General features: G+C 39.2%; 1 protein-coding gene across 2 annotated transcripts; it reads left to right on the top strand.

The window, feature by feature from the left end:
- The first annotated feature begins 7 nt into the window (after window positions 1–7).
- RAB8B (RAB8B, member RAS oncogene family) lies at window positions 8–26,635 on the top strand. 2 transcript variants are annotated; one of them, XM_021554137.2, is made up of 9 exons: window positions 8–208; window positions 16,021–16,081; window positions 17,082–17,142; window positions 18,518–18,595; window positions 18,982–19,071; window positions 19,875–19,940; window positions 22,008–22,058; window positions 22,535–22,559; window positions 22,690–26,635. In XM_021554137.2, the coding sequence occupies exons 1-9, from the start codon at window positions 85–87 to the stop codon at window positions 22,833–22,835; spliced, it is 702 nt and encodes a 233-aa protein (XP_021409812.1). In that variant the 5' UTR covers window positions 8–84; the 3' UTR covers window positions 22,836–26,635. The 2 variants fall into 2 exon arrangements, with proteins under 2 accessions (XP_021409812.1, XP_021409813.1); XM_021554138.2 differs by having other exon boundaries at window positions 22,535–22,807.
- Window positions 26,636–27,777: the final 1,142 nt, after the last annotated feature.

Genomic DNA, 27,777 nt, shown 5'->3' with positions numbered 1-27,777 from the left:
CCCGCCCTCCCGCCGGAGTCCCGCCCTCCTTCCGTCCCGCGTTCGCCCCCTCCTGCTGCGGCGGCGAGCCGAGCCCAGGCGAAGATGGCGAAGACTTACGACTATCTGTTCAAGCTGCTGCTGATCGGGGACTCGGGCGTGGGCAAGACCTGCCTGCTGTTCCGCTTCAGCGAGGACGCCTTCAACACCACCTTCATCTCCACCATCGGTGAGGGGCCGCGCCCGCGGCCGGGCGCCGCCATCCCGGCGGGGGAAGAGGGGTCCTGCCCGGGCCGGGCGGGGAAGCAGCGAGGGAAGGGCCGGGGGCACCGCCCGTCTCGGCGCCGGGCTCGGGGCCGTGCGGGACCCGGCCCGGGCCGGCGGGGATTGTCCGGCGGGGGAAGGTGCCGCGGCCCCGGCGGGGCCCGCAGGGCGCGATCCGCTCCTGCAGCGGCCCCGGCGCCTGCCGAGCCCGGCAGCAACAGTTGTGCCGGGCCGGGCCGGGCCGGGCCGGGCCGTGCTGCCGCTGTTGTGCCGAGCGCGGAGCCGCAGCCCTTTGCCGGGAGCCCCGGGCAGAACCGCGGCTCCTTGGGCTCTCCCGGCGTGCGGCGTCTCGTGTTGGGTGCGAACGTTCGGAAAGCGCTGGAGGGCAGGGGTTGCTGGAGCTGCACGGTGGCAGTGACTGAACGCTCTGGGCAGGTGGTTCAGCTCTCACTTCTTCCTTCCACACTTCCAGTGCGTATGTGTACTCACGGTTTTGAGATTTGGAGTCGTTCCGTACGAGCTCCTCAGTCGTCTGTAAAAGCCCCTTAGCGAGTAGTAGGTGGAGGAACCTTCTCGACAAAAGTTGAGTTTTGTCCTAAATTTGTTTGCGAAGAGGGGTTTGTTTCTAAGCCTCTCTAACCTTGTTTAATGGCAGTGAGGTGTGATATATCAAAACAGGTTGTTGCGACTTACATTTTTGTAAGATTTGTCAGTTTTAAAATACTTTGCTGAAATATAAGCAAAATTTTCAAGGCCTTTGCTGAGCTAGAATTGAATTGAAACTACAGTGTGGCATGACTTGAGATTTGTGTTCAGCTACTTGTAGCTGAGGTCACTTTTAAAGTGAGGTACACCATTTTGGGGATAAACGGGAAAAGTGCAGTGGAGGTTACTAGCATTTAGGAGGGCAAAACTAATGCTGACTTTAAAAAATAGCACTAAGAGAATGAGTAGACTCTCTTGGCAAGAAATTGTTTTAAAGATAACGTGAAGTAGTGTGTAACTTGTTTAATGTTACCCTAATGCCCTGTCCTTTTCAGACATTTTACTGTGCTGAATTTGGTGCACAAAGAAGAAACAGTCTTTATTTAGGCACGTGTGATTAACTAAATTAGGTGTGGTGTCATTTCTAATGCTTTAAGAACAGTTTTTCTGCATTTTTCTGGCAAATTTCTCTCTGCAAACATTTTCAAAATGCTGTATCAGTAATACCAGCTGATTAAGGCCTGAGTAGCATTTTCCCTTAAGAGATATTGTTTTGTATCTGCGGTGTAAAAGGCTTAATAAACATTAATAAATGCTGTATCATTTTAAAAAAAGCCTACTTTGGTACTGTGCTGCTTCTTTATTCTTCTAAAGAGATAGCTAACATAAATGGGTGTGTCTGTCTTCCAACCATTTTCTTGATGTTTCTTGAATTGCTCAGCCCCTCAATAGATTTTTTTTTTTCTCACTGATTCACTTTGAAGTTTTGAGGACTGTGAATATGCTGTTGTTTTTTCTTAGCTTACTCAGTAAATATAGGATTTGTTCTCATTTCCTTCCTTTATGTTTGTTTGTGCAAGGGCCTTATTTTCAAAACAAGTCAGCTCGAAGAAACTTATTAATAACTGAGGTATACTTTTAATTCCATAGGCAATAGTTGTGATTCCACAGTTATGTATTCCTTCTTATAGTTCTACTCTCCTTTTATTTTTTAGCAAAGAACCTCCAAGCAGGAAAGTTGACAAAGCAGGAAATAGTGAAACTTTTCATAAAAGTGCTGACTTATGCTTGAATAAAAATACTTGGATTTTTTTCAATCTTTGTTGCATATTGCGTGTGTTGCTTGTTGTTCTGTCATATGGCTGTAATCTGTTCTTGAAAATGTGCTCATGTGCCCTTTCTCTCTTCTCAACACTAGTTGATTTTACAGTCATAACTGGTCCATCTGATGAGCTTGGGGAAATTCCATTTTTAACAATTCTGCTTTTTTTCCGTGGCTGATAGGTCATAGTTAATCGTGCTGTGGAGGGAGGTGCAGGGATGCAGTGCTTCTCCCAAACAGGCTGCCCTGCCAGTTCAAGTTTTAAGGACCCCAGATGAGCATTTCTCATTAAATACAGAGTTTTCCTGGAGTCTGAGCTGCCAGGCTGCTTGGTTTGTATGTTCTCCATGAAGTGGATCCTGCAGTAGGATGGTGCTTACGATGTGTGTTCAGTTACCAGTGATTTGTGATATTACGTGCCCTCAGTTCTCCTCTGGTGTGTCTCTGCTAACAAGATCAGACTTGGTTCTACTGTAGAACTCTAAGAAGGCATATGTTTGAGATGTGTTGACATCAGATTTTATTGTTTAATCAAAAAGCATTAGATGCTGTTTGTGAGATGAGTCACTTTTTTTTTTAACTATGGTGGGGTTAAATATTCCACATTTTCAGCTTTTTTCTTAGATTTTAGGTCCAGAAGTTAAAACAATCTCTGTTGCCATGATAAAAGGCCCCAATTCATACCCAAGTACCACATAACTTCCATATAATTTCCCACTCCAATTGCTCTTTAGTAGTTTAACCAGGGTTAAACTACAGCACTCCAGTTGCCAAAACAATGGAAATGCTTTCCAAAGGGAAAAAAAGAAAGTAGGAGGGAGGTATGGAAATACTGTTTTATTCTAGAATAATTGTTTTACTTCTCCCCAATGCACATATTATAGAAATAAGTCAGTAATGAATTGTAGTTACTTTGTCATTGTACATGGTATATATGTGTTATACTTCACAGATCTCCTTCTGTTTTGCTGTCATGCAAAACGTGCCTGTAAGGCTACAACATCCATGGAGATTGCTTGGAGGTTAGGAAATGCTCCTTTGACTTTTCTCCTCGAGACTTTGGTCGTGCTTGTAATCATAATCCACGTTGGACTGGTTCAGGCAGCAGGGACTTCCAGCCTGGTGTCCTGTGGCCAACAGTTGCATCAGAAGTGTGATAAAAGTGCAGTGCATATGTATTTATAATTCATCAGACTTTTATTCTTTTTTGGGGTGACTTTTGGTGCAAGAGCCTTTTTGTCTTTGTCTTCACTCCCTGGCATAACTAATACCTTCAGCAGAATTTGCCACCCATTATGAGAAGTGAACCAGTGAGCTTTGGCTTATTCAAAGCAACATATTTTCACTCTGTGAAAGCACTGATTGGCCTTAAGCAACTTTAGACACGACAGGTCCTTGTCCTTCAGCAGCTTTTAATTTTTTATACAGGGCTCTTAGATCTGTTAGAATTTCTGAAAGTGCTGGCGAGGCATAATGCTGCTCTGGTCCCTAGTGAGGATCAGCTTTTCACTGTGAACGTGGGATAAAACTTTTTTTACAACGGGAGTCTGTTACATAAGATTGCGTTGTTTAGTTTGCTTTCTGAGTGGAAACTTCTGCTTTTGCACACTTGTACATGGAAAGTAAAATGCAGTTGAGTCAGCTCATTTTCATACTTAACAACTCCTAAAGCAAAACTTATCTTGGAATATCTCATGTGCATTTTGCTAGTAGTTTCAGTGCGATACACAAGAATCAGAAGCATTAATTTAGCAGTTTCTAAGTATCTTAACTTGCTGTTCAAGTAGTGCTGTCTGGTAAAACTGGATTCCGTTTATCATTTGAAATAACAAGGTTTATTTTTTGCATTCCTTTCAGCTTTTTTGTATCAACTGGTTTCTATGAGAGTAAAGTTGAATCTTTGTAGCTGATAGCATTTCAGATTTAGTACAGAGGCTTGCTGACAGAAACAAAATTTGTCGTATTTATTTTTTTAATCCAGGATGATATCAGCATTTGGCAGGAAGTTGCTCACAAGATAGTACTGTATCTGAGAGTTGAAACCATTTGTTGATTTTACAGAAGTAACTTTTCCTTAGTCTACATCTTCCAAAATAGGACACTACTCTGGCAGGCAAGCACGTGTGTGCTGACCTTTGAACACTTTGATGAAAATCCTTTGTCAAGCAAAATTACCACTTCCCTTTTACAGTGAAATTTCCATGTATGTAATGTGTAATGGAAATTCTTTTAGTGTATTCAAGTCAAATCATGCCTCGTTGAGTATTTCTACTTTTCTTCACAATTACTTATTTCTATGATGGACAAGGACTGGTTGTTGCTTTCTTGGGGTTTGGGGTTTTGTTACCCACCCTCCCATTAAGCTTCAGCATTTCCTGTCCTTAGTCAATCAATTTCTTTTGGGCTTATCCAGATGGTGGGAGCTGTAGAAGAAAACACATCAATGATAGATGAGCAGGGAAGCATTGTCAGGAGTACTTTATTAATGGTCATTTCTGCAAACAGATTGTCATCTGGACTTTGAAGTGACTGGGGTGAGTTCACTCACACTCAGGTGGCACTGTTACACTTACCTGCAGAGTGGAAGTGTGTGTTCAAGGCTCGTGGGATCTGGGGCTGGGGTATCTCTTTAGGACAGGGTTTGCATGGAATAGGGAAAACAGTTTTGTGGCAATAAATACGAAAGTGGAAGAATGATTCCATTTTCAAGGTCAGCGGTGGGTGGTCAGCCAGATGATGAACAGGAAGTTTTAGCTGAAGGTATTACAGGTTTAAAAGCATAGAAGGTTGTGTGTTTTGTAACTTTAAATTTGCTTCTAACACCTAGCTGTCAGCAAAAGACATCTTAACTTTGATTTTCATCTGCTGGTGAGGTTGCATTACCTTACTGTATTCTGCAATAAGACAGCAGTGGAGTTTAAATTGTTTGGCTTTTATTAAAAATGCTGTTGCAGATTTTGTTGCGTGTTTTACTCTGAAACAGTGTGACAGATGTCTGAGTGTTGATGCCTATTCCTAATTGGCAGATGGAGGTCTGTCTTGGTTAAGTGTTACTGGCTATTTGAGTGACAGAAGGGCAGTTTCGAGCTGCTTTTGTGACTTGGTTTGAATGCAAAGTTAAGAACACAGACTAACTTTGAATAAGGGTGGGAACAAATATCTTGGTTGATGGATACAGGCTTTGAGAGAGGTATTGAAGACACAGCTTTTGTTTGGGAATTTTTAATGTACTTTTTAGAATGGATTTCCTAGTCCTTGTGTAGTAGAAACACATCCTTTTAGCAGAAATACATCTTGGACTGTCTTACTACATGAAATTAGCTAAAATTCATAATAATAATAAGAAGAATACATGCAGTGTTTATAATTATAGTTTATTTCATGTTTTGTGGTAGAAGTTACGTGGTTTTAATTTAAAGGATATTATATTGCTTTTTATCTTTAATTGGATGTTATGGTAGCTTAAGTGTCAAGTCACCTGGCTGACTAGATATATAAAATAGCTCTGATGCTTTTCTAATGTAGATAAACCAGGAGTAGCATCAATAAAGTTGGACTGTGTCAGGCTTTTGTACAGAGTTAGAATCATAGACTCAGGATATCCTGAGTTGGAATGAGCACACAAAGATCTTCAAGTCCAACTCCAGACCGAACAGACCAAGTGCTCTCAGCTGTTCCCCATAAGGTTTCTCCTCCAGACACTTCACCATGCTTGTGGCCCTCCTTTGGACCCTCTCTCAAGCTTTGTATCTTTCTTTTACTCTGGGACACAAAACTTGACTCAGAGGCTTTTAGTTGCCAGCCTTGCAACTCAAAACTTAGGTCAGTAACTTCCTGTCCCAACAGAGGTTGCAGTGGGTTGTAATTTAGTGCCTTTTAGAGGGTTTAGACCAGCAATTGCATCTAATATTAGCTTAATCTTGTGGTTTGTAGTAAACATGCCTGTTAAATGTAAGCTATGAGACTTGGTTAGATTGTATGTAGTTAAAGGCAAGTCAAGTACTGCATGTGTCAAAAGGCTTCTCTTCTAGGGAAAACAAGCAGTTGACCAAGTTTAAGGCGTGTTAATTTTGCTGCCATCACACGGATTCTTCAGCTTTGGGCACCAGAGGAAAAACCTCCTGATGCTGAATGTCAGTGGCATCCTCTTATGTGTATGGCAACATCAAAAAACTTGTCAAGCAGGCTGGTCACTAGTAGGAGTCTGGCTCCACTGGAGATTCTGTTTTTCCCAATCTGGAGATTGGGAAAACGAGGCTGAGTATAAGAAATTGGGCAAAGCTGAAGTGTCTGTCAGCCAGGGAACACATGCACTGCTATCCCTACCTCCACACCTCCCAGTAAAATTCTCCTTTCTTCCACCTGACAGAGAGCAATAGCTTTCCTTTACTGTGTCAAAATATCTTGTCTGTATGGTGTGATTTCTTCTGGGATTAAAGCTGGAGTATCTCTGTCAACCCAGGCATGGAAAGGGGGAAAAAGAAACAGTAACTGCCTGGGAGAACTTTTCCGACTTAGGAGAAGTGATGTAGGAAGTACTTAGAACATGCAAAGCAGGAAAAGCAACTTAAGAAATGAAAGAATTAATATTAATTAATTAAAAGAACCTTGCAGGGTGTAGGAGAAGAAAACAGCTATGTGCCAGAAAGGAAAGTATGACCTTCCTTAATAAGTTAGGTGGCTGTGCCTGTTAGTACAGGTAGTAAAAACCTTTCAAAAAAAGGCCTATTTTGTCATTCGCATAAGAAGTTAAAGCAGCTGTTCCTCTCTCATGTCCTTAACTTCCCAAACAAACAGGCAGTTGACAAACCAAACACCCCCCCTCCCCATGCTTGCATATCCCTATGTTAAAATATGGGTTTAAAAAGCTTCTGATGAAAATGGGTTTTTGGGGCTGCTGAGAGTGCTGTCTGTAAAACTAACTACAGTAACTTTAAACCTGCTTTGACTTTTTGGCCTGATTTTGCTGCCTCACTAGGTACTTTCTACACTTGCTTCTAACACAACTGTATTCAGACTCTTAACTGAAATTCCTAGATTAGATTATTTATTTTAACAAAGATAATCCTTGCTGGATGAGACATTTTGCTTTTCTTGGATCCTTTTGGACAGAGTGCCAGTTAAAGCCAAGAGCTGTCTTACTGATGTTGTTGATATGTGCTTTTTTTTGTTCTCTGTACTTTTTCTTCCACTGTAAGCAGGTCTGTGCCTCTAAAGTGAGTGTGGAGTGTTAGAATGTTCAGAGTGTTTAGAAGGCACAGAGCGTTGGTGCATTCCTATAAAACTTTCAAAAATTTCATCTCTTCTCTCATTGCAGTGGTCATGTGTAACTTATAACATTATCCAGTTTAACTAGTTGTTCTCTCTGATGCTTTTGTAGCATCCCTGAACCTATCAAGGAAGTGCTCACCTGTCCATAGCAACTGTTCCCATGGAGTTTTCCATACCTGTGTTAAATGTGCAGCTGGTGGGGTTTGTATGTGGTGCCAGCCACAGGCAGGGCTGGAACAGAGGGTACAAAGTGCATTGTTTGAACTGTGTGAGGGCATCTTATCTCTAAGTAGTCATGGACTTGCCAGTTCTTGCTTTGCTTTGTGGATCCTGGGACACTCAGTGTGCTCACTTTTCATGTAGCACCTCTTCTGTTTTAAACAAACTATGTTCTGCCCCCTCAAAATCTTTATTTCTTCACTCTGAATAACCAGTTTGTGTACAGCCCTGAAACTTTTAAGAGGCTTTTTAAAGAAGAAGTGTTATCTCATTTTCTCACTGGCCAGATGTATAGATGTACCAGGACCAAAAATTAGGGAACAAAATCAGTCCTGACCTTTTTGGTCTGTTCTTATTGTCACAGCTGAAGTTTGGTTTATGAGTAATAAAAAATGAAATTTAAATAATGGTGGCAAGGCAGTATTGATAGCATGAGACTTTTTAATAAGCCATTTTTTCTACCTTTTGGATTCTTAAGATGCTAACTTTGGACAAAGTAATTATTTCTGTCTTTTTCCTGACAGCAATATTCAGTTAGAGTTATTTTGGTTAAAGACATAATTTTCTATGTTTTCTACACCTACAAACATAGATCATTTACAGGCAAGAAATTTGAGATAATTTTTCTTCCTGTTCTTGGAGGTTCCACTTTGGGATTGGGGGATTTTTTTATGCTTTTTTTTTTTTCCTTACCTATTGATTTATGCTTTTGATAAGGATCAATCACATGTTATCTTGTATTAAAGAGGAATCAAATTTTTGTATTCATAAGCCACCTTCTAGATGGGGAAACCTGGTGTTCTTAGCCCTTAAAGCACGTGGCAGAGGTTTTTTTTCATGTTGTAGAAAGCTGCATACTGCACATCCTGGAGATACGAGGGAAAGAAGAGCTTCAAAGTAGATGAGAGATGTGCAAGTCTCCCACAGCTGCTTTACAGGTTGAGTGAGTGTGGGATAGGGTCCCTGGGAAGTCACTGCAGCTATTTCTCCTGCATTCCCAGCCCTAGCTGGAGTGTGCCATCCAGAGCAATTCCTGCACTGCCATGCAGCTGCCTGGGTGCTGGCTGCTCCAGGACCCTCACTGGAGCTGCTGGCAGGCTGCTTGTGGGCTGCCTCTGGCTCTCTGCTGGCCAGGGCTTCAGCTGAATGCCCAGTTGAACAGAGTTTGCTGTGCCACTCACAGAGGAGCGGTCTGGCTGGGAGTACCTGTGCTCTCAGGTCGTGCCATCAGCTGTTGTTCCAGATGGAGGTGAGCTGAATTATGGAACTCGCACAGGCAAGTGAGTTTGAAGGAGGAAAGGATTTGGTTGTGACACCTGGTCCTGGCAGCGCCTCCCCCAGTTTCAGCTGTGAAGCCATAGCCTCAATTCAAATCTGGTCAGTTTTTATGTTTGCTGCTCTCCAGTTGCATCTTGGCTTGAAAGGAATATGTTCTCTAAGCAACTAAGTTAATGCATTCCTTTTAGAGACAGGCAGTCTATAAATAATCCTTAAAATAAACAAACTTTGCTGCCTGTATCAATAGTACAATTTAAATCTATTTAAAAATTGTTTAATGAGAAATTGAGTTACCATCAAGTGTAGCTTATCTTCCATTCAAAATAGATTGAGAGGTAGATCGTAAGTTAATTTCTCTGCACTTTCATAGTATCTAGATTGTAAGCTCTAAAATACATTCTGCAGGGATTCAGCTCTTTTAAAGTTGGTCTCTTGTGACAGTTGATCATTTAACTCATGTCAAGTCATATTAAGCTTCTAGTGTTATGTTGTTTTGTAGTCTTGAATTTTATATTGAGTATTTTTGTTGTTTAAAATCATGCATTTCAAAAGTTGCTCAAAGCAATCTGCAAATTGACTTCAAAACACTGAAAAGAGAATTTCAGTGTTCAGGATGTTGCAGTGTGTCCACAGTGAAGCCCTGCAGTGCTCAGTTGTGCTGGCAGAACTCACAGGAACACTGGTGTGAGCAAGTGGCTGAAGAGAACTGGATTCAGATCTTAGTGTGGTAACCAGATCACATCGTAGGCTATTGAGCTGTAAAAAACATGGATGTTTCAAATGTTGGTCGAATTCTGTTGGTTATAAATTGTATTCTGAATCCTTTCTTGTCTTCAAGGTAGAAAGTAGCTTATCTTAGGAAAGGAAGCTTAGGGTGGCAGTTGTGCCATAGCTGAGGGGACACGTGCTGCAGGAAGTGGCACTTTGCTGGCACCCTGAGCACTGAGCTGATCTTGGTCATGAGTCTCAAGGCCTTAGGAGCTGGAAACTGCCTTATGTCACACATGCACATGGTATCCCCATTTTTATTGTCTTATTGCCTTACCTACTTTAGTCATTTCTATAGCTTTCTTTTGCCAGTGTCCAAACTTTCAGAGGTGCAAGGCACTGCTCTGTGCCTCATGTGGAACACTGGTTTTGGGTTCTTGGTGTGGGTGAAGAGTTAGATAAAGAAAGGCCAGTTAACCTGAAGGAGCCTATTCAGCCCACTCAAGGTTACCAGTGTGTTGTGGGTTCTTGTGGGCTGCCCAGAAAGAATGCAATAGTTTGTCCCAGTCAGTTGTGAAAGAGTAACTAGAAGTGGTTGCACTTGTGTTTAATTCTAAAATAATTTGTTTTATGACTTTTGAAAAAATGTTGACCTTTACCCTGGCATGGTGTTTCTTGTTAGTCTGCTGTATTTTTAAATGGGTGCAATAAAAGACTACTGCCTCTTTAATTTACATACTGATACAAGACATTGCTGAGATCATCTGAAAATTCTTTGCAGATGTAAATAAGGACTAAAGCTAGATGTTCACATTCAAAATGATTAGACTTTGTTCTTTTGTATGAGGCTGTATGACACACTGGTATGTTGCAAGGGTTCTCTACCCTGCCTTTTACAGTGATCTTGACTCCTATTTTGTAATTTTTTATTTTTACTATAATTATTCTAGGACGATTAAATTAATGGCAAATTTCTGAAGCTTCATTTATCTACCTTTGTAGATTGAGGCAGTATACTGATGTAGCACAAGCAAATGTTCTCTTGAAAACCACATAAAAAAAAATGTGTATTTAATTCAATCCCTGCAATATCGCCTGCTGAGAATAAAAAAAAAAAAAAAAAAAAAAAAAAAGCAACCCCTTTCTGGAGTACTGATCTGTAGGTCTGTCCGTGGAAGGTGATGAAACTCCTGAGCTCTGTTCCGGTGTGTCCTCACCCAGCTCTGTGCTCAGGGCTGGTGTCTGCTGAGTGTCACCTGGCAGAGGTCTTGGGGCTGGGAGGCTGCTGCCGGTGCTCTCCCTTGGAGGGATCAGCAGGGCTGCAGCAGAGCAGCACTGCTGCTTCCCAGCTCTTCTGTGCAGCTGCAGCCACTTGCTGTCCACAACATGCACAGCCTAGAGGGAGAAGTATCTTCTGAGTAATTCTCTCCCAGGATTCAACAAACTGAGGGTGAAGCATATTGATTTTCAGTTATGCGCCTCTTCTCACTTCCTTTTTTTTTTGAAGGTAAGTTATAAATCTACTTGCTTGGTTCAAAGTTGCTTTTAACACACTTAACCCAAGTGGCTGCAGAAAGTGTTTTCCTTTCTTTTTGTGTATCTTAAGACTCCTACATGTCCTGCAGTGAAGAATTCGTAAGGAGTTCTCTTTTCCTGGCTCAGCCCATTGAAAAAAATCAAAACCCCATGACCTCATATATAAACCAAGTAGGCTAGAAAGGACCAATGCTGTGAAGCTGGATCAAGCCTAGCTTGAAATTTGATGCATAAACTCCAGTGTTTCCTATGCTGATTTGCTCAGAAGGGTAACAAGACTGTACCTTGACTCCTTCCCCCATCCTTTTTATTGTGGTCTATGTCCTGTAGTGGTAAGTGCCACAAAGTTCTGTTTATCACGGAATCCCATTTAAAAAAAAAAAAGTTTTATTCCCATTTCATTCTTCCATTCTTACTTCAAAGGAGTAGAATAAGATTTAGACACATAGGAATACAGCTTCTTTAAGAGGGTGAGGTTTTTATTATATGCAGGTCATGCAAAGCAGTTCCCGTTTTGTTTTAATGAACTGGGATGCATCTTTTATGTTCTTTGATAGATGAGACTAAAATAAGATTTTTCCAGCAAGCTAATCTGGTACTAATTTTTTCACAATGTCTTTGCCAATTTTTGTGTTCACTGACTTCTTAAAATGTCTTTGGCTTATATATTAAATATAACTAAAAGGTAAACAAATTAAAATGCTAGTACATTGAATACTTTAAAAAATAAAGTATTGATTTGAGATGGAAATCAGAAGTCCGAGATGGAGCAATACTCTGCTGGGGTGGATATACAGGCTAGTGTATGCTATCAGAGATTGATGTTTATTTACATCCTGAATGGTGCTGATTTCCTGTCTGATTTCTTGCTACAGCTGCACACATAAGGTCCTGCTGCCGCAAACTGGTGTTGAGCCACATGAAAAGTTAACTTAAAATACTGGTGAATTGGGTAATAAAGCTAAAGGTTAAGAATTCTAATATTTGTCTGCCAGTGCCAGAATTTTTTGTTTCAGTTTCATTTTTTTTACACTAATCTGTATAAGTTTCTTTTGTGTTTGCATTTTACTGCTCTTAGAAAACATTCAAGAACATGACCCTTCCAGAAGCATTTTGCTGAGCAGACTCAAGTCCCAAGAAAACTTTACCTTCAGGAATTATTTTCTGGTACAGTTGGAACAGCTTACTGGCTCCAACCAGAATACTTTGGTTTGTTTTCTTTGCTTTCTTTGTGCTGTAGCATTTTCTGCAACAGCAATTTTGTTGAAAAGAAGAAACAAGACAATCTGTCCAGGCAGTGGTACTATGCAGGGAAAAGTTGTAGTGGAGTCCTAGCTGGATTAGATACTGTAGCATGAAAAACTTGAGATATTGGCTCTGATGGCTACAGGGTTAAAATCAGGGCAAGAAGAGAACAAAAGAGTAACAGTGATGCTTACTGAGAGTAAGCTACTGTTTTGAAAACTAAAGTAACAAAATGAACTTTTCCAGCCTCCCTGCTCAGTTTGTCCTTACATTCCTGTAAGAATTGCGTCAGGCTGGTTTGTTGAGGTTCATGGTAGAAAACCACTGGTACCAGAGCTGGAAAAGGAACTGCTCCCTGTGTGCTGCTGGGCAGTCCTGGGTGTTTGCTATTCTAGTGTTGTGAGCTCTTTCTAATATTTCACAGTGTCTCTTTAAAATTATTGCATTGCAGCTTAATTATGGGTAAAATCTGCCCAGGTGGGCTGGAATAAGAAGAAACATAGCTGGGAAGTGGAGTAGGTGAAAAGGGAATGGCAGAAGAGCTTTAGGATGCAAGATGGACATGACTTCTTGGCTTATGCCAAAAGAGGCTGGGTGAGGCCAGTCCCCCTGGCCTGTGACATTTGGCTGTGTGTCACTGACCAGGCACGCCCTGAATTTTGTCAGCTGTGCAGAGCAACGCAAGGTAGACACAGCAGCATACAGCTGCCACGGTTTTCTGTGAGAGCCTTCACTGATGATGCTGCCCAGTGTGCTCTTAGACAGAGTTTTGTTGGCAGCTATGGAAGCAAATACCCTCAGTAAAGTGAGGAGAAAGAATGCACCCCTGGCCTGTAGTTAGCAAGGATCTGGAAAGGGTTTTGAAGAACAATCGGCCCTCAGCTACTTTTACCCCATGCTGCAAGGCAATTACAGCCCTAACTAATGTGCAGTTCAGATTGCACATTGTGGGTTCTATCCTTGCAGGATGCAGGTTTGATTCCTGCAATAAATGCTTCTGTATGGCTCTGATCTAATATTTACTGACAGGCTAGTGTGTCAGACTTTCATGGGACAACTTCTTTAGCAGTGAAAGATAATTATCCTGTTAGCATTTGCACTCTTAAGCATTAATCTGGATCTGTGTTTTCTAAAAGCTTCTAAAACTTAATTTCAGATGAAGGTCTAGATGTTTCTGGGCTTTTTCTCCTTACTGGAAGAACAGCATTCCATGTTGCATTTTAAAATTGCGAGCTGTGTGATCCTTTGCAAACTTTTAATTCACTGACACCTGTTATTTGGCCTAAGTAACTTTTCAAACTTTGTATCCCAGTGTATGACTGTGCAAAAGAAGAATGGATTAACAACAGAAATCTTCTGTTAAGAGTTAGTGTTGAAGTTCTGTAGTTGTTGGAGTGTTTTGCGTGGTGTAATGTCGATGTAGCTGTAACCAGATCGTGGTTTGTGCTTTGCCATGCAAGAGCACTTGGACGGAAGTGGCAGCACATGTCACCAGGCTTGCTCTGAATGTGTGTAGCTCACCACTTCCTCATACTGAAGTGAAAGAACAAGAGAAACATCAGTTTCTAGTCCATTTTAACTTCCAAAAAATTACAGTTGCAGAGGTACTTACAGACTTTCCCCTTATATTCTTCTTTTAGCTTTGAAATGAATATTTGAGAATTTGGATGAAGTTCATATTAGAAATCTTAAGTTCTGAGAAGATATTTTTTTGTGCAGGTCCTGACTTTCAGAAGTCATCAAAGGAGTGGTTGTATTAATCATTTCAGCACTGCAAGAGAAATGAGTAACCACGAGAAACCAGTCTGTGCAAGAGCTGGATTGGTGCACATGGGAAGCTTGTGCTGCAGTCAGGAGTCCTGCTCAGAAAGCCACCCCTGCAGGACCAGTCACTGCTGTGTCCCAGCTTCAGCAGTGCAGGCAGAATTCTCTTTCAACCACAGCAGTCTCTGAATCTACTTTTCCTGCTAGTTGTTTCCTAAAGCTTCAGGCCTAGACACAAATGAACTTTTAGAACTGATTTAAGTTGCTGTTGCCACAATAAAATGCTCTTTCCAGAGAAATCCATATTTGTGCTTTATAACCTTTGAGACCAAAACAAAATTTATTCAAGCCAAAGGTCATTTGTTTTCAGACCTGAATACAATTATCTGTGATTTCTGCAGCTGTGATTGCACTAGTTAGGAGAAAAATCTTTACCACAAGGGAGGTGATACCCTCTGCAATGTAAAATGGAAACACTTGCCAATATTATGTTACATAGGATAGGAATTTTTGAACGTGCATATAATTCTCATGTCACTTTTAGAAGTGTGTGAATTAATGAAAGTATCTTTTTTCCTACTAGTGAATCTTGTGAAATTGTAGTTGTACTAGTAATCATAGCATTTTAAATTAATGCAATTCATTTTGTATGCTGTTTAAGTGCTGATGTGATATTTTTGCTCATAATTTTTGCTCATAATGAGCTGAACTACATATCCATGGCACATTAAGTGGCCAAAACTTGTTATTTTCAGTATATGAAAATAGTAATACTGCATGTGAGAAGAATGAAATTCAAATAACTAATGGACATCGATATTTTATATTCAGTTTCTACTGTGGTGTAGTAAAACGTCCCATAGCTTCCTGTTTAGTGGATGGATGAATTCTTAAAGCTAGAAAACAGCATTTTTCCAATTAAGATACTTTTGATAATTGTAAATTAAATTACATTTTAAGAAAGTTTATTTAATTTCTTCTAACTTCCCCCTGTCTTTTACAAACTACAGCTAAGTATCAAGTAACTATTTAAGGTGCAGTGAAGTGGGCCATTTGCTTCCAAACCAATTAATTTGGGGAATACTGTCACAGGATTGAAAAATCTGGCAGTCATGTAGTAGTGAGGCTTGAGCAGCCTCAGTTTGACCTGTGTTGTAATACAGATTTAGAGATCCAAAAGTTAAAGTAGTTAGGATTAAGGGGCTAGTCTGTTTGGAAATCCAGCTCACCCCCGAAACCTTAAAAAGTCATTATTAAGCCATTCTGAATTATTTTTTTCAATCCTTTTTTAAAACCTATGGCTTAAAATCTGAAATTTATTTTCAAAATCAGTCAGAGAACTGATGGGTACCATGTGGAAGTATAAAGGGCAAAAGAAGAGAAGTGTTTTCTTGATACTTTTTGGAGCTTCCTAGAAAATCTTAATTGTTCCCAAATGAGTATTCTTGAAAAAAGAGTCTTATATCTCCTGTGTTGTATTACTGTGATGTCTCATTAGATTGCATCAAACATCAGTTTTCAAAAGTAGATGCTGGCTTTGAAAAGGAACTGAGGTGTCACAGGATGTATTTCTGACTCTGAGCCAGAGGTACCAGGGAATTGAATTAAACTGCAGGGACTAGTCAGATGTTCAGGAGAGATACACATTCATACTAGTGACCTTATTGGTGTCAAATGAAGGATCTGGAGATCAAGTCTTCCTCTAATGATCTTGACTAACTGTACTGATGCTGAGTTTGGCCTGCTTTTATGGTACAGAATAATTTATCCTTGCCCTGTTCGATGCAGCTGAAAACTTTGTGCCTTCTCAGCACTTCCAAGTGTGTGCAAGTAATGGCAGCTTCAGAATATTCTTTTGACTCAGTTTGCTCTTATCAAATTGCCAAAAGGAAACTGAATGCTTCCTTTTCATTAACTGCAAAACTTAGGAGTATCTCTTTCTCTGGCAGGAATCGACTTTAAAATCAGAACAATAGAATTAGATGGAAAGAAAATCAAGCTACAAATATGGTAAGTATTTCAAAGTAATTCAGGTTTCCAGTAACTTGAATTCACTTTGAGAAAGAATACTTCAAAGCTTTTGAGCTTCAGTGCACCAGAAATTTCATACCTTTTATTAATTGACTGTTCATAAGGTTTATGCTTTCTCCTGGCTTGCCCTTGGAGTGGTTCTGCTTCAGTAACACTGACAATAGCCTGCAAGCATGCAAGCATTGCAGCAATTTCCTAGTTTATCAGAAGCTGTCCTCTTAAATGTGCCTTTAGCTTTCCCTTGTGGAGGAGAAATATTAACTCAGTAGCTGTAAGCTAAAATATGCAAGCCAGTAAAATGTAATCTCTTCTGGTACTTTACTACCTGGTTGTACTCACCAAGGCACAGGTGAGTGATAATTCCTTGCATGGTGGCTTAGTAGAAACTGAGTGTCCTGTGCCAGGATCCTTGTGACTAAGGAGGTGCAGTGCCACAAGTGGCTGATAAAAATGTTCTGTCTGTAATACAGGTTAAAAAAGCTGGGTTTTGTCAGGCCTTTGGGCTTCAGCTTTCCTGAGGTGTGACTGGAGTCTGCTGGGTCACTCACAGGCAGGTGCTGCTTTCAAGTCACCCAGGACAGAACACCAGCACACTGAGGTGTAGTGGCTGACCTTAGCACCAAACTGGATGTGACAGTGCACTATCCTGAAATATTTTATTGCTGTGTGTTTTAACTTCTGCTTAAGACAGGACTTGGATGCATCAGAGCTTTTTATTTTTAATTGCTGGAGGGCAGGCTGTGTAGTGCTGAGTTTTATTGCTTGCATGAAAACTGGAGTTTTTGTGCTGCTCTAACTGCTGGTGTAAGGAGGGTAGCTTGGGAGTGAGGAAACTGCTGAGGGCTGAAGAAACTTGTGCAAACAGCCAAAGGTGTGTTTTTCCTAATAAACATGTATCAATGCATTGTTACTCTCTTTCTTAAGACATCTCTAAGTACAGATGAGTGTAAAACAAATCCTTTTTTTCACTGAATTGTAGGGATACAGCAGGCCAGGAGAGATTCCGCACAATCACAACAGCCTACTACAGAGGAGCCATGGTGAGTGCTCACACTTCAAAAAACCTAAACACAACTAGTGGAACTGGTTTGCTGTTCCTAAGTTTGTGTCGTGTAAGTCTTCCAGTGGAGGACTGGATAATTGTGGCTTGAGATGTGGGTAATGAAATTTGTGGTTTGGTTAGGGGTTTACTCTTTGTTTTAACTTTTTTCAATGTGCTGGTACTCAGTCTAGGCCTGTTTTTTGTGATGAAACTTCCAGCCCTATTGTCTTTTTTAATATAATTAAAATTTCTGCAGATTTTAATAAAATAAGCTACCAAGCTTTAATCAGATAGGTTGGGGTTTTTTTTTAAAGGCAGTCAACCCCTTTAAGCACTTGAAGTGTTTAAAAATGGATAATGAATTGTTTTAATATTAAAAGTGTGTTTCACTGAATTGCTTTTCCTTCAGCCAGTAGAGAATGCAAAGTCTGGGCTAGAAATACAATCATCTGCAACACCTACTGTTCTGTTTTCATCCATTGAGTGTCACTTGAAGTCAAATAATTGATTTAGAGCCTGCACCCTTGTGGTACAACACTTGTAATGTTGTTAATGGCTCTTAATGCTATGATTTGAGATATTTTATGTTGGGACTCCTTTAATTTTGACTTGGTGGTTACTCCCTGTGCTGCTATTTTAGGTTCTTTCTGCTTTGTATGAACAGATATGTGACATTCATAGGCTGTGGGTCCAAATAACTTCACTATTACAGAGCACAGGGAGAAATAATAATGGTTGTGGCACTGTATTAGAGCTCTCCAGTGCTTAAAAAGGCTTTGACAGTGACTTGGTCTTCTCCCCAGTCCATGGCCGAGGACTTCTATTTGTCCTATGAGGAATGATTGGAAAGGCCTTAGGAAATGGAGGTGAACCTTGCAGTCTGTCTTTAATGCAGTGGCTCTGTGGTTTCCCATGCTTTGCTAACTGTTGAGATCCCATGCTGATGTATGTGCAGAACTGCTGGAAAGAGCTGAAGCTTCTGGGGGAGCCCCAGGGGTGAAAGTTTCTGCTGGCCCCAGCAGATTGGAGCTAACAGGTTTGATATCCTGGACTGCTTAAAGCTGCTGCATCTAAATGTGACTTTAACCAGAGAGTCCTGGTTGCTGGTGTAGTAGAATTTCTAAACTTGCCCTGTCTGTAGCCTAATAATTAAAAACTTTGGATAGGTGGTGTGTTTGGCCTCTTAAAGTGGCAAAAAATGTTAAATAGTTACATTTTGGGTAAATTCCAAGCCATGGCATAATACCTTGAGAAAAGACTTACCTATAATCCAATGTTGAATTTTTTTAGAACTATAATTAAAACTACAGCATACATCAAAAGTCAGCCAGTAGTACTAGCTCATCTAACTAGATTTTCCCAACTTTATTTAGGGAATTATGCTGGTGTATGACATCACAAATGAAAAGTCTTTTGACAACATAAAGAATTGGATAAGAAACATAGAGGAGGTAAGTGCTTTGTTCCATCTTATGATTTCCCCTAGAGAAATAAAAATCAAGTAATTACTTCCAATGCAGTAACCATGCACCACTTAGGGGAAAAGTGTCTACTGTTACATTTCCAGAATAGCCCTGTGCATGTGTGCTACCTGCTACAGAGCTCATGGCACATATTTGATCTATTACAGTACATGGGCAAATGTAATCTTGGAGTATTTATTCCAGCCTATTTTAATATTTTAATTGCTTGTTTCAAGAGTCAGCCTCTCTCAGTAATGCCTTCATATTAGATAATTTCTCTAAAATAAAAGTTTGTTGTGGAGGAGTTTGACACACAAGTTTCTTTTCAACAATGATGCACTTTGTTCCTGAGAGATTACTTTTTCTTCTTCCAGCATGCCTCTTCAGATGTAGAAAGAATGATCTTGGGTAACAAATGTGATATGAATGAAAAAAGACAAGTCTCAAAAGAAAAAGGGGAGAAGGTAAGATTTGGTAACTCACCCTATTTAGAAGCCTACTTCTTGTAGGATTTTAGCTTCTGGATGTTTGGTATATTTTAGATGTGTGAAAGAATGGGTCTCAAATCTCTTGTTTCAGAAACTTTTATAGGATGCCAGGTTTGGGTTTTTTTGTTTTTAAATAGCACTTAACTATCTTCAGGTTTGAATAAACTTAATGGTACTGTTATTTTGAGGGCAAGATCCTGTAAAGAATGTTGACCTTTGCTATAGCATGAAATATTCTAGATCTCAATATAAAGTTTTCTGTATAGTTTGGCCACATTGTGCTCAATTCATTCAAGGTGGTTACTTATTCTAGTTATAAGTGCTGTTACTAAAGCTTAAGTAATTAATTAGTTGTTCTACAGAACAAACCAGTGAGGAAGAATGCTACAAAATCTCTTGTGTTCAGCTGAAGTAGTCTGTGTTGGTAACACAGCTTATGGGATGATTGCATTGTAGTTTTCTGGTCCACGATCTGTATCAAGAAAGATTCTATCTTAATGTTCTTTTAGAGCCTAAGCAAGAATTTTGGTGAGAAATTAATGTCTTTTTTTTGTTTTGTTTTGACTTATGTGAGGATATGATGAGTTCTAATACTTTATCTAATTGTCTTTAATGTTCTTGCAAAAGAAAATAGAAGTGAAGCTTGCTTGGTTTGGTTTTTAAAGTTTGTTGTAGCATGCAGCATCTATTATATTATGAACCTATTGTGAACCTGTGTGAAACATTACTTTTACAAAGGAACTTCAAAACCACTGAAAAACTTTTAACCTCTCTTCCAGTTAGCAATTGATTATGGAATCAAATTTTTGGAGACAAGTGCAAAATCCAGCATAAATGTGGAAGAGGTAAGAGATGGGTGCTACACTTGGGTGTTTCTTGAGTTCCTTCTGTAGAGGTATGCACCATGATCTGCTGGGCTTTCTCACCTGGCCTGGGACCTGAAGTCCCAGCTGTACTCCTGGGTCTACTGCTACAATCCAACAGTTTCTGGTTTTCTGGCAGTGTCTGGAATTGTTTTAAAAATGGGTGTTAACAGAGTGGTCTACTATTACTGTAGCAAACAGTTGCCTTAGATGTTTGTGCCTTGCTACTTAAATTTCAAGTCCTTTTGGACAAGGAATAGGTTTAATTTTAGAACAGTGCCTTGTGCAGGAAATGAGGTTCTTTACTTTCAGGATAACATGCTACTGTGTCACAAAGCCTTCAGGTTACTGCTAAATACATGCTGTGCAGATGAGGCTGGAAATTCGTGTATTAACCTGGAACACCAGGTCGTAAGCTCATGTTACAGGAGGAAAAATACTCACAATGCTATTTATAGATTTATAATCTGTTTTCCTGCAAATAAATTTCATGCTAAACCCACAAGATCTCTGTGAGAGCTGAAGGAAATAGAGTGGGAAGGAAGAGTGGCCCAAGTCCAGTCTATCTTACTATAAATCACTCCTGTCATCTCAGGGAGGGTGGGGGAGGATCTGAGCTGTATAAGAAGTGTGGACAAAAAAAAATAACTGTATCAAAGGCCAGTTAAATTAAGATTTATTCATCCAACAATGCAGACTTGTGTTGTCCTTATACTTAATCCTTTAAAAGTCTTTCTATGGGATTTTTTTTCTTTAAAAGTCCTGCATTCAGCTCATGTATGTGACAAGTTAGCTAGAAACTGAAGACATTACTTTAAAATAACAAGAGGCATGTTGTGCCAGCCAGGTGTGTTGTTTTTTTCTGATTGTGGGGTGATTGTTTTACAGGATAGAGTTAGAATGGACTGATCTGCATCATGCTGCACCTGGACTAGCTTGACCTGATTTTCTCAGTGTCCTTGTGATTCTTGGAGCAGACTCTGGAAGTGGGACCATGAGGAGTCAGTACCAGAGGGGATACCTGAGTTCCTCTGGAGAGTTGACTTGCTCTCTCATGACATGGCAGTTTCAATTTAATCCCTGCATGTCATGAAATGCACAACAGTAGTTTGTGCTTACTCCAAGATGTTTGGCTCTCTGAATATTTTTTTTTTTAATTGTCACATGAATGGTGAAGAAAGCATTAAAAAATGCAGCTAGTGTAGGCATTTGGCAATCACTAATGATTTGGTTTACTTTCCACCAAATACTTGACTTGCAGGAAATTACACAATTGTGATATTCTTGGGATCAGAAGTGCATTAATTTATTTGTTGTGATTTATTTACATTAAATGAGTGCCTGTCTTTGGCTATATTCCAAACACAAGGAGAAGGGAAGTGTTTATACTTCTTACATTCTGGAACTATCCTTTGATTATTAGGGTCTCCAGACAGCCTAAAGTCTTGCTTTTTCCTGCTCCTGGAGAATTGCAGAGCTTTTCTGCTGCAGAAGTTTCTTTGCTCCTTCATACATTGAAATAGGGGATGCTGAGATTTGCCAGAGTAATTATTCGTGGGTTTTTGTCTTTAATCGAGATATTGGAAGCTGAAATAACCTTACAGATAGTCCAGAGTAAAGCTTTTGGAGGACAGAAAGCAAGCTAACCTTAATGTGAATTCCTAGGCTTGCCCTTCTCAAACCTCTCTGGGTGCCTAACTGTGATGCACAGTTCAGTTTGCAGGGGAAATAAAAACAGGATTAGTATGCAGCCTTGTCTTCAGCTGATTTTTCTTTCTTCCCCGAGTAATGCAATGGGAAGGTCTGTTCATTTGCTTCAAAGATTGACAAGATGGAGACTAAAAATAAATATTTTTTGCTTCTAAAGCATGTTTACTGAAGTTTTAAATATACAGATACTGTGTGTAGAGTGTCTTGCAACTCCAAGTGCTTCTAGTGACTACAGAACACTGTATTGTTAATGTGTCTGGCTAGTCCAAGTTTATCATGTCCTTAATGTGTCTTGTGATTAACTCTTGTTTGTTTTTCTTTATTTCCACTCCTCACCAGGCGTTTTTCACACTTGCACGAGACATAATGACAAAGCTCAACAGAAAAATGGTTTGTATTTCCAATTAGCATACAAACTAAATACAGTGAGAGGACAGCTATCATAATACTGAGTAGTAGCCCTACCAAAAAACTCCTGGGGATTGCATTAGCTTCTTGATAAAATTTGAGCAAATAGTGATTTATCACGCTTTATTACACATCAGTGCATAACTGGTCATTATTTTGCACTATCGTTAACACTGGGCAGCCTGAAACTGATGTGTTGTTCCAAAAAGCAGTAGTGTGATCTGTGTTTTATTATTTAGTCTCTTTTCCAGCTAATTCTTGAGATCTGGATTGTTATGTAAATGTTTATTTTTTTTGCCAAGTGATTAATGAAGTCTGGATAATTGAGCAGCTCAAATTACATCAGATCTCTGCTCTGGTTATTGCTTTGCAAGCAGAGGAAGTGGGGAGGGAGATTAGGAAAGCTAAAAATACTATTTTTTGCATCTTATGATGTTGACACTCTTTTTTTCTTTCAGAATGACAACAGTTCATCGGGGGCAGGTGGGCCAGTAAAAATAACAGAAAATCGATCTAAGAAGAGCAGCTTCTTTCGATGCACGCTACTTTGATGAACTTCTAATGATAAGACTGCAGCACACTTAGAACCTTTTCTGCTTCTTTGAAAGCACAGGGTCACAAAGCCTCAGAAATAATACCACCAAGCTGCTGCTGAGAGCTCCATTGAACGTAGACTGCGATACACAAATACCAAGTGGATTTTGCTCACTAAGCCTATTGACCTGTCAGGCTCTTCTTTCTCAGATATGGAAGCTATGAAGTGGAGACACAAATGCAAGATTTAACTTGTTTTCCTTTTTTTGCTTTCTGTTTTATTGCCTGTTGCAAAAGCTGCTATGTTTCTTTTAACTTTGCACATCCATATTGGCCTCTTACTGCCTGTTACAGCACAATCTTACATTTGTATTTGCACAGTTTGACTTGTAAGTAAGATTCTTAACAGATTTGTGCACAGTTTGTTTCTCTTTTTAAACAAATTTATTTTCAAGCAGAAGAGCCAGGAGAAAAATTAAGTCTCATTTCCATTATTTTCTATGCTGTATACTCATGGCCATGCAGTATGGATGTTGTTGCTCTAGTGATGAGAATTACTGTAACAATTGGCATTTAACAATTTATACAGATTTTGTCTCTTAGATGCACAAATCTGTTTATGCAGAAGCTATGGCTTCTATTCTGAATGTAGTATGCTTTTCTTTCTTTACCAGACTTAGCAAAGTTGTGTTCTGAATTGCCAGTCACTGTCTGATTCACAGATGCACCTTTCAGTTATTTGAATAAACACAGTGTCTTTCCTCACTTAACTTCCCTTTGTTAGCTCAGACTGTCTGCTCGTTTTTTTGTTTTTGATGAGGAAGCACACTCTGGATTTGAAATCATCACCACAAATTGGCCTCATCACTATCACTTAAGTGGCTTGTTGGAAGCTGAATGCATGAGTTTTGAGTAACCTCTTTGTGGATTCACTTGTTCAGAAATGACTGCTTCTAAAGGTGACTTCCATTTTTACTCTTAATTCTAAGGATAGTTTGTTAATGTCTGTAAGCATTGGCACTAAGGAAGCCTCTCATTAGGGCTATAATGTACTCTTAGTTCTGCAATTAATGCTGAATGTGTGTCTTTGGTCTGCTCGAGCAGTTGTTTTTTCATCAAAAACTGGTACAGTGACCTAGACTGTTAGAAGCAGAGGTGAAACATAGTTGCCTTTTTTACTCAACTGAACATTGTATAACCTAGTCTTTGTTCTACTACTTTTTTATTGTCTTCTGAAAATTTTCCTCAATGAGCAATTTAAACAGGTGCTTTAGTTCTGTTGGTGTGCCAAACGTGGACCATTGTAAGCTTTAACTACAAGTTTGTGTCCAGCATGTTTGCTGTTAGGGGATGGGTGTGTTCTGTCATTGTCAAAGGAAATGTCTGACATGCTTTTGCTTCACTTCGTTGTCTGGAGTTGTAAACAGTGAGTTAGTTGTTACCACAGAGAGCCATTTTGTTGTGTCAGGTACTGAATTTGTCATCTCTGGGTCTGTTGGAAATACTTGGAAAGCAAACAGGCCAATAGTGTTAGATGTAAAGCTTTAGATTTTAAAGGGTTTAACCTTAGTAGCTGGTTCCATAAAGTTTTAGGTGGTTATCAGCCTGTCCCCACACGTAGTTTAATAGAAGTAGTCCTTGTAACTAGATGGTGGATCTCATCAACTGCTGTTGCTGCACTAGAACAGAGAAACCTTCATGGCAACAAGGTTTAGTGAAAAAACAAAGCAACCCTAACTGCTCTGTTGTCTACCCTTGATGTTTTTCTTGGACAGGCTAAAGCAGTTATGTTTTCTGTATGGTTAAAAAAAGTGCTTCTATACAGAAAGTGTTGTGACACCAATTATGAATGTTGTTTATTTTCAGTAATTTACCTCTGACTTACTTGGTGTCGTAATACTTTGATTTTTATCTCAGGGGTTGTCTGCAAACCAAAACTGACATGTTCTGTGTTTGGCACTGTTTACAGAATGCTTTGTATTGTTTTTCCTGTCTTCACTGTGTGGTTAAATGTTCATTCAATATTAGTCTCCATGAACTTCCCTTTGAAAGAGCCTGTAAGTAGTAGAGTCTATGAAGTGCTTCTTGAAGCAGCAGCGAATTGGGGTATCTACTCTGTATGGGGGAGGGTGGGAGGGAGAAAAGAACTTGCTATTTTCTTACATTTAGCTGTGCTAAACTGTACATAAATGTGAGGTAAGACCATAGGAAATTCACTTTATGCATGAGAAAGTACTGCAGTAAATATTTCCCTTTGCTTATTGTTCGTGTACAGTTCATCTTTTTCTATTTGTAGAAGAATTTAATGCAATTTTGTTGTCATCTGCTGAAACTGAAGAATTCTAATTTCATGTGATCTTATGGATAAGGTAAAACGCAGATTTCTTTCTTTATGTCTTTGCCCCCACCCCACTTCTCCAGCAGTATTAAATGGCTGAGTGGCTGCACTTTATCAGTGTGCTAACTTTTGGTCAGTAGAGACCTTTCTGTGTACAGTCTGCCCTGTCAGACGTGGAAAAACGTGCTGTATCCTAGCATGCAAACCAGCTGTATGTTTTACTGGGGTATTTTAGCTATGGTTTCCTCTAGACAAGCGGGTGATGATAATGGTATTGTTCTGCCTACGCATCAGATGCTGGGTATTACAGGCTTTTCTAATATCACTATGATTGTTTTGTGCAGTCTCTGTTGTTACTTTGCTCAAGACTATATAATCTTAAGTTTTGAAGGACTCTTAACTATACCTCAGTCAACTAGTTAGTACTCTAATGTCCATTAGAATGAAAGTCATATACTTATTACTCACTTAGCAGCAAATGTATTTCTGTTTTCTTCCAGAAATTCCCATTAACCTTTCAGGAAAGCAGACATTTTTTGGTGGATTTCAATAAAACAAAAATACTGCTTGCTTTGGAGTTTTAGGAGAACTTTCCCTCAGCCCCATGCCTGTGCACTATATCTTGACCTGTATTTTTCTAAATGGTTAAAAAAAAAAAAAGCCAAATGAAAAACAAACTGGTCTCAGTGCTTTGCAATTTTATCTTTCAGTCTGTGCTCAGCAAAACATGCACAAGAATTTTTTGTTGAGTGTATATAGAATGTGTTATTGACTTATCTGGGAAGTCTAATATTGCTAAAGCTTAAACCACTCATGAAACTTAATGCAGCTCACTTTTCTCCTTGGGGAACAGTGTCAAAAATGCTGATTGACTTTTCAGACCTGTAGTTCTTTTTACAGAAAATATTTCCAATTATGACTTTCTCATACTAGTCTGCTGAAGTTAAGAGAATTACATGAATCATTTTCACAAGTGAATAAAGAAGTCTTGAATGTACATATCACATTAAAATATTATGAAAGCATAATGATTTGAAAGTCCATCAATAATATGTAAAATGCATAAATGTGTTATTTGTGAAAAATGCATCTGTTGTTTAGTTACCTGTTAATGTAACAGAATTTTTTGCAATGTTAAACTTGCTAAGAATTGATCTGTAGGTAATAATAGGCCTTCTTTTCTCCTCTGTTCATTGAACTGCTTATACCATTTTCACTCTTATAAATAAAACTTGTATTTCTTTCTTCCAAAAAAAGCAGGATTTACATTGATTTTTCTTGTTTCTGGTGAATTTAACTATTTCAGTGCATTCCTATGGCCTTACGAACATTTTTGCAAATAAAACTTCAATTACCATTATTTTAATGCTATATAGCTACTAAATTCAGAATAAAAAGTATAGTCCTTGAGAAAATGCTTAATTTTGAAATAGAAGTGTTCTGCTGTGTGTGTTTAAGCACATTTTACCTCTGGTATAAAGGTGTAATGTGAAAAGCTCCTGCAGATAAAAGTGAACTTGTCATGTGGTTAACTTGTAAACCTAATCATTAAATGTGTATTGATGTATATAGATAAAAAAACCCAAACCTAGCTCCTAAGAAAACCTTCATAGTCCAATAGTTTTATTATTTCATGTGAACTTTTTTACAATGTGTGTCTCAAATAAAAGTTACATAATGAAAAGCATTTTGGAGTATTTTGTATGAAATATTCCACATAGTTTTTATACAGTTGCCATTGGCACTGTGCTTTTGATACATTTGTTGTGGAAAGGTGTCTTGCTGGCTTGTATCTGTAAAACTTAGTGTAACTAGTGATGAGCCACAATGGTTTTTGGCTGTCTTTGCTTGTTCCTAAACTTCACTGTTCTTTAAAGTTGTCCAGAAAAATCCTTTATTTCTGTAGTGATTGCTTAAATCTAAGTATATTTTGATGACCTTCAGTTTCCTAGGAAACTGTTTTTCCAGACATTTAGTATCATGAATTGCCCTTTTAAAGTAACTTCTAAACAATGCCTGTAAAGGTAACATGAGACACAATTCCCAATTTGATTAAGAATCATTACTGACTTAAGCTGTTAACATTCTCTTTTTTTGTTGCTGTTTTTAATCAGCATTATTTGAAAGGTATGACTCTGAAGTAACCTGGAGCACAAATGTTACAGCAATATAGCAAATATTGTTTGTCCAGTGTCCTTCAGCTGCAGAATAAATCCCAAATTGAGGGATTTGACAAATACTTGTTAGCTGTTATATTAGCAATAGTTTCTGCCTTCCAAGTTATTGTGATTTGGCAGTAGCTCACAACTGGTACAAAAATTAGCAAACCTAAGGAAAGAAGTATTTTATCTAGCCAAGACAAAAGCAAATTAATAGTTGAGACATCTTAAGAATGAAGTGGGAAACTCAGGGACGACAGATAGCTTCTAAAGTGTGTTTTCTATGTGTTCCCCTCATCAGCTGTGTTTAGCTGAAAGGATAGATTGTCAACACTCTTAGCAACACAAAGCTAGAGTTCCAGCCTTGCTACACCTTACTATTTCTTGATTCTGGTTTGCTTTGTTCTGCTTGTTTTCATACTTCTGGCAGACAAATTTGCTGCTTTAGGAGCAGCTGTTAAGGCATTATCTTACATATCCCCTAGATCTGAATTTGGTTTAGTTGCTCAGCAGTTAAGTCCTCACAGTAGTTAGTGACATTTTAAGTACATTTGCATTCTGCATTTGTTAAAAGGAAATAGCAGACATACCTACACTACATAAAAATGGTGTTTTATTATAACTTCTGTCTGGATCTATTTTTGGTTGCAGACTAGCAATTATGATACAA

Source organism: Lonchura striata, chromosome 11 (genome assembly GCF_046129695.1).
Source record: "Lonchura striata isolate bLonStr1 chromosome 11, bLonStr1.mat, whole genome shotgun sequence".
Taxonomy (NCBI): domain Eukaryota; kingdom Metazoa; phylum Chordata; class Aves; order Passeriformes; family Estrildidae; genus Lonchura; species Lonchura striata.
The sequence above is the reverse complement of the archived record's forward strand: the minus strand, read 5'-3'. Positions and strand labels throughout refer to the sequence as shown.

Bases quoted from the DNA above. Each gene is read 5' to 3' on its own strand.
- RAB8B (XM_021554137.2), top strand. From the start codon at position 85: ATGGCGAAGACTTACGACTATCTGTTCAAGCTGCTGCTGATCGGGGAC. The intron at 16,082-17,081 runs GTAAGTATTTCA...ACTGAATTGTAG, and splicing joins AAAATCAAGCTACAAATATG to GGATACAGCAGGCCAGGAGA. The intron at 19,941-22,007 runs GTAAGAGATGGG...ACTCCTCACCAG, and splicing joins CCAGCATAAATGTGGAAGAG to GCGTTTTTCACACTTGCACG.